The sequence below is a fragment of the Styela clava genome, chromosome 5, assembly GCF_964204865.1.
Source record: "Styela clava chromosome 5, kaStyClav1.hap1.2, whole genome shotgun sequence".
NCBI lineage: Eukaryota > Metazoa > Chordata > Ascidiacea > Stolidobranchia > Styelidae > Styela > Styela clava.
The window spans coordinates 7095695-7108475 of NC_135254.1; the positions used below are offsets into that span (position 1 = coordinate 7095695).

Consider the following 12781-nt stretch of genomic DNA (forward strand, 5'->3'; position numbering starts at 1 on the left):
ATATTTGTGTTAATTCCGGCGTAGAAAAGGCCAGTATGACGGAGTAATAATGTAGCAAACCTCGTTTTCTCTTTAAAAGTCGGATTTGGGACGGAGAAAATCTAACTAGACCTTCGTTGCACTTCAAAAGCGAACACCGTCATTAATATAAAAATAAATGATGATTGCTCGTATTCAATGCGTTGAATCAGCCGTACCGTCGTATATCGTGCTAAATGGTTGTTCCTTCATCATAATATAGATATACGTATATATATATATATATATATATATATATGATTGTTATATCTACATTATATAAACTTGTGATAAAATAGAATATGACAGAGATTACATCTTGATATAAAAATATGACATCTTTTACAAATAGGCTTTGTTATATTGAGACTATAATAGATGAGCTTTAGCACGTTCAGAAGCATGATGTTTTTTTTTTAAATATTTTTACTTTTATACTTCCAACAGAAGCGGAATCATTGTCATTAGTTGGACAAATGTACCGGCGATAAAATACAAAAATCCGTTTTTAAACTCGATAGGTCATATCGTTAAAACACTGTTAAACATTAAGTTATTTTCAATCAAGAATTATTTGAATCATTTATAACGACAGTAATTTTAAGCGAAGCTCTTGCAAAATCTGCAATGCTTATTTACGCCAACATATATGATGTTAGTACCCGGAAAGCAGGAGAAAAGTTTGTTGTAAATCTTTATGAATCTGGAGAATTTACCGAAAAAATGGGACAGAGAAGAACTGACGGAAATGTTCGAAGAATATTTGGATGGTCAGAACAAGAATTTCAATGAAGTTTTGTATCATATGAATCGATATCATCCAGTCCTACTGTATGTGAGACGCCACACAGTGGTGGAATTTGTACGTGGGGAAACTGACAAACTGTACGATAGGTATCTGAAGAAAGATAATCAAGATAATTCATTATTTGATAATACGGATGAAAATCAGGATTCTGGGAAGATAATACCAGGACGGAAGCCGATCTATTCGGGCGGTGATATTACTGCATCTCCATTGGCTTTGCACGCGTTTCAAATTTCCATAAGGTAAATATTTTCAAAATATGATGTGGTTAGCCACAGTGTTGAACAAAAAATGAAAGATTTACTGACGGCTCCGTTAGTATTTTCAAAATATCCAGATAAATTTCATTCATTACTTTACATTGAAGAGTTGCAACACGAAGCAGATATGAGGAGGTATGACATGAAATCCACTACTCTGATTCGAGGAAGCAATAACAATAAACTATTTCTGCACGTTCCTGGATTAGCTGAGAAGCGGCCTTCAGTATTGAAGGGAGATCGTCTCTTGGCAAAGACATTGGACATGTATGGCGAACCTGGCAAAGATTGGTACGAAGGTTATGTTCATGGAGTAAGGCAAAATGATGTTGAGATTCAATTTGACAAAAATTTTCACAATGAGTATATCAGTGGAATGAGGATATATATCCAATTTAAACTGAATCGTCACCCATTGAAAATGATGCATAGGACACTCACATTGGTGGAAAAATTGGGAAACATTCTGTTTCCTGTCGATGACAGTTATCTACTGAGAGATGCTGTAAAGCCAAAACTACTTTTAAAGACGGGGTTTATAGAAAATAACCCACATCAAGTAGCAGCAATTCAAAACATCGTGAAAGAAAATTCCTCGAAAATCTATATTATATATGGACCTCCAGGAACTGGAAAAACTGTTACAATGGTGGAATCAGTCTTTCAAACAATGGAAAAATATTCTGATTCCCATATCCTTGTTGCTGCACCATCTAACAGTGCATGTGATTTGTTAGCAAAACGATTATTGAAACTCGTCGACAAGAAAGACATTTGGCGTTTAACAGCGCCCTCGCGTATGAATATTCCAGAATCCATGGTGGAAATATCAAGGATTGGCACTTCGGCTTCAAGAGAAAACCTTAGTAAATACAAGATTATTGTCAGCACTTTGATAACGGCAGGAAGAATAGCATCTGCAAATTTCGAACAGAGGATTTTCGATAGAATTTCTATTGATGAATGTGGTCAATCCATGGAACCAGAATTATTGGTAGCAGTATCAGGAATAATAGGAGATGAAGGAAAAGTTGTTTTAGCAGGTGACCCAAAACAGTTGGGCCCGATAATTCGCTCTCGAATAGCCAAAAAACACGGATTACAAACTTCATTTCTGGAAAGATTGATGGGAAATCCATTGTACGTAAAGCAAAATGGCAAATTCAACGAACATAGAGTGACCAAGCTATTGAAAAATTACCGTTCCCACGAAGCCATTATTGAAATTTCAAACGAAGAATTCTATGATAACGAATTAGAAGTTTGTGCTGACGAATTAATGCGAAATTCTCTGTGTTTGTGGGGAGAGCTTCCACAAAAAAATTTCCCGGTCATTTTTCATGACGTTCGAGGAAAAGATGAACAGGAAGAAAAGAGCCCATCATTTTTCAACAACAAGGAGGTGAAAATAGTACAGCAGTACGTTGAGAACCTTTTGTCAGATCGCAGACATCGTGTTAAACCAGAAGAAATAGGAATAATAGCACCATATCACAGCCAAGTACAGAAAATCAGAAAAGAAATTGGGCAACCTGGAATTAAAATTGGAAGCGTGGAAGAATTCCAGGGTCAAGAACGACGTGTCATTATTATAAGAACCGTCAGAAACAACGAGGAAAATCTTAAAACCGATGCACGTTTTTGGCTTGGCTTCCTCGCCGATCCAAAACGATTCAACGTCGCTGTGACTCGAGCTAAAAGTCTTTTAGTAGTAGTCGGAAATTCCAAAATTTTATGCATGGATAAATACTGGAGAAAACTCTACGATTTCTGTAAAATCAATAACTCTTTCATCGGAACGATGGCTGAAAGTAAAATTCTGGATCTCACTACGTTCATGCCTACGCAAAACGATGACGTTTATGACCTCACAGAGGATGACGTCGAAGATTCCGGAGTTCCGGAATGGAAAATGGACTCATAGTTCTCAATATATATATATATACTGTATGTAAAAAGTAATAAAGTAATTTAGTTTTAATTTATATAAATTATATGTAGCAATTGATATTCTTAAAATTAATAGAAGATTGGACCAAATGCTATTTTTATATTCTCAACGAGGTTGGAACAATGACGCCAACAATTATGTGTCACACCAATCAATCTAAAAACTGCGTGGGCATTTGGTATAAAAATGCAACATATTAGTCATCGGAATAAGTTCAGCTTATTTTCCGATATCCTATAAATTTAATAAATTATTAAGGAATTGATTTTCATACTCAATTAAATTAAAGTAAATATGTGAACCAAAATACCAAAAATTATATAACTTTCAAACTTTTATTATGGCAGAACTTGTTCCGCTTAAGATCTTTTATACTGGCGTCAAACTAATTTATATGACTAATACTTCAATGTGATATATATTCTAATGAGGTCCAAATGGCGCATGGAGCCATATTACCACATCTACTTCATTTTTTAGAAATAGATTGTAATAATTTATCATTTCGTGATTATTTGTTTACTTTAATTATTTAGATGACATAATAGTTTGCATTGTATTGCTATTGTATATAGTAAAAGTAATAACAAATCTACTTTTACTGTTGTTTCAAGAGAAGCCTAATTGTGCGAAGCGCGGATAATCATTGTATTTTTAAAACGTTTTGAGTTGAAGAGAAATTTATTTACTATTTTGGTCTTCATTATTGGTTCGCAATTTACTCTTGTGCTTGCTTAAAGCAATTTATATGTACATCAGTGATTAAAATGTGATTGAATGTAAAATGCAGAAAAATGGCTTTTTTACATTTTAAAAGAGTTTTTCATCAAATTGATTTTTCTGCTTTTGAATTGCATACTTCATTCGTAATCCTATTCTTTTATTTATGTTTTTGACATTTTGGGTTGGTTTTGCTAGTTCGCCGGTCCGTAAAATCACTTTCGAAATTTTAGTGACATGTGATAAAGTTAGTGATTTTAACGAAAAAGCCCTCCTATTTGATGTACACTATATATTGTGCAGCTCCCCCAACGCCAATCCCTCAGCCTGCGTTACATGTGTTATAACGAAACTCCTGACCTATATTCATAACTCAGTCTTGATAGAATATGTATAATCCAATAATCGTACTTTGTTCTTTCTTATTTTAAACTTTTAGTGAGATTTTACAATTTATTCGCGAGTACTAGCAATGTGGAAATACGTCAATAGCATTTTTTTCAGTTCCAATGCGCATAGATCTTCATTGATACACTGTATAATATATTATAAAGCATTGGATGTGATTAAATTCGTAATAAAATTTTGATTTGAATGGTATCTCTAAAATGAAACAACCCGTAGCACAATTTCGAAGTGCCTATACGAACGAGCCACACTATTGGATGCATGTATCGTATGACTATTTTTTCTAAACCGAACTGATTTCTCCAAGCAGTGCAAATTTGATATATACACAAGTGACGCTGGTGTCATTGACCTAAAACGTCCATACAAAGAATTCTTGAAAGTTGTATCCCTATTTGCTATGAATAGAGTACCTTCATACAGACCAAATGACACGAGTCCAAAACAAGTGCAAGATCAATTTAAACTTCACCTGACAAAGGTATCTGTACCGGGGAATTCCGCTGTGTCTAATCATGCGATAAATATCTGAGATTCAACCAGATAAATCTTATAGTATCGTAATATAACATATATGCAGTTATGTCCGCAGGTACTGGGTACTGGCGGTAGTTTGAATTTGACATATTTAGCTCTTGGATTTCACGAATTATCTCTTTATCGTATTCTAAACAGAAATATGAAATATATTGTTTAAAGTAAAGTGATATGCAGCAGGTCTTCAGGCGAATAGAATATTTCGTTGAATGTTGAAGTTAAGGTTTAAACCAGGGGGCGGCAAACCTTTTGTCGCTCGCGGGCCAAAATTAAGGATATCAAGTCATTGGCGGGCCGCACATATTTTTAGAAAGTTGAAAACCGAACGGATGGTACTTTGTATAATAAAAATCAAGCAGTGATACATCTCTCGAATAGAATATAGATTTATTTCCTCATTGCATCTCAAAAAATTTCATTTTTATATTTTCTGGGCCATTATATCCTTCGGATTAAGCATAAACTTTTCTACGTTTGGTTGTCATTTGTCTAATTATAATTAAATTATTGGCTCATTAAACGAGTAATTGTGAACTTTATGCATGTTAGATTATAATGTGATTTAGTCTTACAATAAATTCTGTTACTTAAAGAATATAATCGTCGAAACAACTGTTTTGTTACTATAATTCAGTAAAGCGTCGCGGGCCGGATTATATTGCTCCGCGGGCCGTAGGTTGCCGACCCCTGGTTTAAATGTTATGCAGGAGAAGGGCCACCGCATTAGATGATAAAATTGGTAATTAGTCAGTTCGGTGTAGGGTTAGAAATAGAGATTGCGCTGGAAATTCAAAATGTTAAATCATTCCTAACTCGAACCCTAACTGGAAAATTACTGATTATTTATTTTAAAACATGGCGGGTGATTTCTACATAAGATCCAAAAGGAGTTTTATGAAGGATAAATGAATTTTGTACAAAATTTACATTAAAGTAAGCTGCTAGCGATATCAATTGGCTTTATGGAAAAGAACAACCACAGACTAAGCATATACACATTAAATATAAGATTTTTGTACGTGGAAACAGTCTTTTTACAACATGACGGCAACAAAATACAAATTTCCGTTTTCAAACGTGCTAATTGATATGGTCAAAACATTATATTACTTGTTTTTTTTAGGAATTATTTGAACAACATATAACAACAGTAATTTTAAGAAGGGCTTTTGCAAATTCTTCCATGCCTATTTACGCCAACATATATGATGTTAGTACACGGAAAGCAGGAGAAAAGTTTCTTGTAAATCTATATGAATCTGGGGAATTTACAGAAAAATGGGACAGAGAAGAACTGACGGAAATGTTCGAAGAATATTTGGATGGTCAGAACAAGAATTTCAATGAAGTTTTATATCACATGAATCAATATCACCCAACCCTACTGTATGTAAAACGTAACACAGTTGTGGAATTTGTACGTGAAGAAACTGACAAATTGTACGATAGGTATCTGAGAAGAGATAATCAAGATAATTCATTATTTGATAATACGGATGAAAATCAGGATTATGGGAGAATAATACCAGGACGGAAGCCGAAATATCCGGGCGGTGCTATTCCTGCATCTCCATTGGCTTTGCACGCGTTTCAAATTTCGGATTCCATAAGGAAAATATTTTCAAATTATGATGTAGTTGGCCACAGTGTTGAACAAAAAATGAAAGATTTACTGAAGGCTCCGTTAGTATTTTCAAAATATCCAGATAAATTTCATTCATTACTTTACATTGAAGAGTTGCAACACGAAGCAGATATGAGGAGGTATGACATGAAATCCACTACTCTGATTCGAGGAAGCAATAACAATAAACTATTTCTGCACGTTCCTGGATTAGCTGAGAAGCGGCCTTCAGTATTGAAGGGAGATCGTCTCTTGGCAAAGACATTGGACATGTATGGCGAACCTGGCAAAGATTGGTACGAAGGTTATGTTCATGGAGTAAGGCAAAATGATGTTGAGATTCAATTTGACAAAAATTTTCACAATGAGTATATCAGTGGAATGAGGATATATATCCAATTTAAACTGAATCGTCACCCATTGAAAATGATGCATAGGACACTCACATTGGTGGAAAAATTGGGAAACATTCTGTTTCCTGTCGATGACAGTTATCTACTGAGAGATGCTGAAAAGCCAAAACTGCCTTTAAAGACGGGGTTTATAGAAAATAACCCACATCAAGTAGCAGCAATTCAAAACATCGTGAAAGAAAATTCCTCGAAAATCTATATTATATATGGACCTCCAGGAACTGGAAAAACTGTTACAATGGTGGAATCAGTCTTTCAAACAATGGAAAAATATTCTGATTCCCATATCCTTGTTGCTGCACCATCTAACAGTGCATGTGATTTGTTAGCAAAACGATTATTGAAACACGTCGACAAGAAAGACATTTGGCGTTTAACAGCGCCCTCGCGTATGAATATTCCAGAATCCATGGTGCAAATATCAAGGATTGGCACTTCGGCTTCAAGAGAAAACCTTAGTGAATACAAGATTATTGTCAGTACTTTGATAACGGCAGGAAGAATAGCATCTGCAAATTTCGAACCGAGGATTTTCGATAGAATTTTTATTGATGAATGTGGTCAATCTATGGAACCAGAATTATTGGTAGCAGTATCAGGAATAATAAGAGATGAAGGAAAAGTTGTTTTAGCAGGTGACCCAAAACAGTTGGGCCCGATAATTCGCTCTCGAATAGCCAAAAAACACGGATTACAAACTTCATTTCTGGAAAGATTGATGGGAAATCCATTGTACGAAAAGCAAAATGGCAAATTCAACGAACATAGAGTGACCAAGCTATTGAAAAATTACCGTTCCCACGAAGCCATTATAAAAATTTCAAACGAAGAATTCTATGATAACGAATTAGAAGTTTGTGCTGACGAATTAATGCGAAATTCTCTGTGTTTGTGGGGAGAGCTTCCACAAAAAAATTTCCCGGTCATTTTTCATGACGTTCGAGGAAAAGATGAACAGAAAGTAGGGAGCCCATCATTTTTCAACAACAAGGAGGTGAAAATAGTACAGCAGTACGTTGAGAACCTTTTGTCAGATCGCAGGCATCGTGTTACGCCAGAAGAAATAGGTATAATAGCACCAAATCGCAGCCAGGTACAGGGAATCAGAAAAAAAATTAAGCAACCTGGAATTAAAATTGGAAGCGTGGAAGAATTCCAGGGTCAAGAACGACGTGTCATTATTATCAGTACCGTAAGAAGCAACGAAGAAAATCTCAAAACCGATGCACGTTTTTGGCTTCGACTTGGCCTCCTCGCCGATCCAAAACGATTCAACGTCGCTGTGACTCGAGCTAAAAGTCTTTTAGTAGTAATCGGAAATTCCAAAATTTTATGCATGGATAAATACTGGAGAAAACTCTACGATTTCTGTAAAAACAATAACTCTTTCATCGGAACGACTGTGGCTGGAAGTAAAATTCTGGACCTCACTACATTCATGTAAAGGCAAAACGATGACGTTTATGACATCACAGAGGATGATGTCGAAGATTCCGGAGTTCCAGAATGGAAAATGGACTCATAGTTTTCAATATATATATATATATATTTCTTTATATATATCTAATACGGTAGTTAAGTAGACATACCGCGCTAAAAAAGAGACAGTTATGTAGACGGAAAAATTGGGTAGACATTTTCCTGTCCGCTTAATTATTCCACGTTCCATAATTAAAACGTTTTGCGATATTTTGCTGAAATCTCTTTTTCTCTGATAAAACAGTATCAAAAATAATAGGTTCTTTCAATATTTTTCAAATATCTGCACATTTTCGCCAACTTTAAGGGGACGGTAGTTCTGCTGGTTTATAATCAACGGGTTTAATTTTCGTACATAAAGTGGACATTTTGTTTATGCAAAAGTCTTTTAATTTTTCGGTATATGTTTTTACGATTTTTGGAGAATAGGTTTGAGAATTTTGATACAATAACCAGGCAGAACATGAAGCTCGTCCGTTCTGTTTTTTGCAATATAAGCTCAATAAACTGAAAAGGTCCTCAATTCACAACTTCGTACTAAAGAGGCTTTGTGTCGCAATAGTAAAACTGTCGGGTTCGCCGAGAACTTTACCACGTTTGCCGTTTTGTTCGCCAGTAACCTGGACGCCGTGAGGGGATTGGGATCTTCATGAGTGCGTGATTGCAGAAATTTAGATAAAATAGAACAGTTGTGTTTGGGGAAGAGATCCAAGTCTTTTGTGTCAGGTGTTATTAGTTACCCAGTGAGTTGGAGTCGAGTCATAATAATTGAAACAAGGTTTTCATCGTCACCGAGGAATGCTGCTGGAAATCATCACTCATCGGATAAGGTGATTAGTCATAGCGATTTTTAATATTAGGGTTATCTTTCACGTAATCCAAATTATCAAAATATAGACTACTGATACTGTTATGCTTTTACTGGTCGTAGTTCTGATCTGACCATCAAAATAATGCCACGACTGAGTTTGCGTTTGTAAGAGTGTGTAATTCAGAAGGATTTCTAAATCCAGATGAAAATGCAAACGAAGATTGTGAAAATTCAAGGAATTCAATTTTTTCTCGAAACAGAAGGAGATACGAGAAGCGAGTGGTTGACGCCACTCAGTATAGGTTTGTATAGCTTGGTGTAAATAAAAATATCCAATACACCGCTTCATATTAGATTAGAATATTTTATCTTCGGAAAACAGTTTTGAAGAATTGCATTGCTAGCAATTTTGTTTTGTGATTTGGCACATATCCCTGTGTTATTTTACCATCTTCATCTAGTTATTCACCGGGCTGTATTTTTTGTTCACATGTAGGTGACTCCCCAACGAGATGGCCTACGTTTCAGAACTTGGCAGACGGAAATGCGGGTAGTGATTCTGAGAAAGCTGTGCCAAGAGGTGACTAAATGAGTTTGCTATGCTTGTTTTTTATTAAATACGGTATCTTAAATTGATACCAATGAATGGTAATAAACCAAATCATAATATCGCTTGTAGCCCATCACAAATAGCGCAGCTATCTACGAAAAATTGTAGTGCACCGTTTAGAAACTCTGGTTTATTTGAGTAATAATGCAATTCCCCATTTCAAACATTTCGTTTGTTCGATCAATCAAGAGTAGCGTAATTCTGAATTGGACTAAAACACTGTGATGATGTTTTGCGACTTATGCATGTATTTTTGACCAAAGTTTCAGATAAGTCAACAGACTATACCGCACCATCTTCAGAATCACTTTCAATAAGCAATGTAAGTGATTTCGAAGAAAACCATATATATGGAAAAGAAAAAGGCTGTAAATCAATTAAAAAAAAAGCTTCTAAACAAACGCGAACCAGAAAAGAAACGACGAAAAGAAAAATAATTGCACGGCTTTGTATATCTTGCGAGAAGTTTATTGTAAAGCTTCAAGACATCTCTGTATAATTCATAAAGATGAACCGGCAGTGAGCATAATTTTGTCTCTCCTCAACAACTTAATCTAGTGGGCATATCTACATTCGTATACATACTTAGCATACATTTTTACTATTTAATTATAAATTCAAAATAACAATCATGTTTTTGTATTCCGAGTTGGTGCAAAAATAAATTCTGCAAAGATTCTAAATTGATATTGAGGTTCAATAATTTCATTTTGATCGCCTGTATAGTTGACTGTATAATCACTGCTATACTTAGGCGCCCTGATAGATAGACATTTGAGTTATAATTGGTGTAATATTTCTCATTTTAGTTGACATGGCAAAATTTCGTTTCGCATTTATAGGCCCCACTGAAAACGTCACTTTATTGAACATTTGAGATATGTTGTGTGTAATGTTTCCCGGTATTTTTTTCAGAATTTCGTGTTTTAATTACATACCTTCTGAAATGGTCGGATGGTTGAAATATTTTTTGAATGCTTCTCAATATTATTGCCATTCCAAAATATCATTTTGCATTTACATGACACACTTACGTAGATGATTAGATGACGATTTGCGATTTATTTTCTGTTTTGTTTTTCAATATGGTTTCAAAATTTTGTTTTATAATATTTGTCACTCTCAAGTTATCGGATAGGTGAACATTAGAGATAAATTTTGAGCAATTTCCCACAACATCAAAATAGGATTAGTATTCGAAATTTGTATTTCAGTTAAATTTCACACACTTAAGTGTGTGAGATATATTTTGTGTAAGATTTCTCAATACGATTCCAGAATTTTGTTTCAATAGTTGTATGCCACACTTAGGTGGTCGGATATGCGGACATTTGAGATATATATTTTGTATTATTTCAGAATTTTCATTTCAATTTTTGTATGCCCCACTTAAGTGGTCGGATAGGTGGACATTTGAGATATACTTTGTGTAATGTTTCTCAATATGATTTCAGAGATTTCATTATGATTGTTTTATGCCCCACTTAGGTGGCCGGATAGGTGGACATTTGAGATATACTTTGTGTAATGTTTCTCAATATGATTTCAGAGATTTCATTATGATTGTTTTATGCCCCACTTAGGTGGTCGGATAGGTGGACATTTGAGATATACTTTGTGTAATGTTTCTCAATATGATTTCAGAGATTTCATTATGATTGTTTTATGCCCCACTTAGGTGGCCGGATAGGTGGACATTTGAGATATACTTTGTGTAATGTTTCTCAATATGATTTCAGAGATTTCATTATGATTTTTTTATGCCCCACTTGGGTGGTCGGATAGGTGGACATTTGAGATATACTTTGTGTAATGTTTCTCAATATGATTTCAGTGATTTCATTATGATTGTTTTATGCCCCACTTAGGTGGCCGGATAGGTAGACATTTGAGATATACTTTGTGTAATATTTCTCAATATGATTTCAGAATTTTCATTTCAATTCTTGTATGCCACACTTAGGTGGCCGGATAGGTGGACATTTGAGATATATTCGAAAAACCGGCACTCCCGAAGTATGTACACCAAGATGGCGCACAACCTGAACCCTAACCTTGTGCACATACTATGTTCAGGTTGTGTGCCATCTTGGTGTACATACTTCTAGGGGTCCGAAAAACGAGTGCTTGAGACGCAGTGAATCGGCGACGGTTCGGACTCATTCCCGATTTTATTGAAGCCTTATCTGTCAGCAAGATTTGTACGTTCGTTGATCTGCTCGTCTTAAGCATCATAATTAAGCATCAAATGCTGTGCGTGTAAAAGATATAATTAATAATGATTATTACGTTTACGTCGTTGCCAATATATTTGTCTATGACGAAGTCGAATATTTAATATCTGTGTTATTTGAATATTTATCGAGATGAACCTGATAGCGATAATTACGGATGGGCATTTTGAATCGGTTCAGAGCAAAATTTCGAATCGCCGCCATTTTGTTTTTTGTCTTCCCGCCGATGGTCGAGGTGAATTTCTCATTTTTTTTATGAAGCCATATTTTTTCAACGCAATCCAGACACATGACTATTTTCCTTAGTGAGTTATTGAAAAACGTATTTGTGTGTGTACGCTCAGCAATCTGTCTGAGTGCTATGCCATGTTTTCAGTAATTCATTTGTTGACAGGACCAATTACAATAAAAAAGTCCCATACAATTATATATCTTCCAAGTATTCGAGATTCGATTCGAAAAAAACATTCGATTCTGAAAGCATCAGGTATTCGAAAATTCCCAGCCCTAGTGATAATGAAATAAACGAGACAAGAAATAATATTAAAATAAAGGATAAGCGTGCAACACATTTCCATAACGAGAAAATTAAATACAGGGTGTCTCAAAAGTAAATATACACTTTTAATTTGGATTTACTTTTCAGGTACTCATAGAGCGTTCATTTATTCAGAAAATAAAGTAGGGATTAGTAGTAAATTTAGGTATTATTGGCATTTTTCAACAACCCACAAAATGACGATGAGGTTAACCTAAGTTTACCAGAGAAACAAAACTTTCATGGCGTAATTTATATCAATAACAGGAACGCGAATGTAATAAAATATATAATAACAGGACAGCGCTCCAGTGTGTTCCGGTTACATATCAACTGTTGATATGCCTCGAGGACACACTACATCCATTAT

At 35.0% G+C, this 12781-nt stretch overlaps 1 protein-coding gene, 1 long non-coding RNA gene and 1 pseudogene across 2 annotated transcripts; all 3 read left to right on the top strand.

Moving 5' to 3' along the window:
* Nucleotides 1-1117: 1117 nt before the first annotated feature.
* Nucleotides 1118-3010, top strand: LOC144422834 (putative helicase mov-10-B.1 pseudogene; annotated as a pseudogene).
* A 2840-nt stretch (nucleotides 3011-5850) lies between these two features.
* LOC144422943 (putative helicase mov-10-B.1) lies at nucleotides 5851-8667 on the top strand. The gene has a single exon (XM_078112995.1). The coding sequence runs from the start codon at nucleotides 5886-5888 to the stop codon at nucleotides 8181-8183; it is 2298 nt and encodes a 765-aa protein (XP_077969121.1). The 5' UTR covers nucleotides 5851-5885; the 3' UTR covers nucleotides 8184-8667.
* Nucleotides 8668-8986: 319 nt separating this feature from the next.
* LOC144422695 (uncharacterized) lies at nucleotides 8987-10280 on the top strand. Its single transcript, XR_013475327.1, has 3 exons — nucleotides 8987-9048; nucleotides 9526-9609; nucleotides 9903-10280. It is a non-coding gene; the product is annotated as an uncharacterized LOC144422695 (long non-coding RNA).
* Nucleotides 10281-12781: the final 2501 nt, after the last annotated feature.

What these genes read in the sequence shown, in the direction of transcription:
- LOC144422943 (XM_078112995.1), top strand. Translation starts at nt 5,886, where the DNA reads ATGCCTATTTACGCCAACATATATGATGTTAGTACACGGAAAGCAGGA.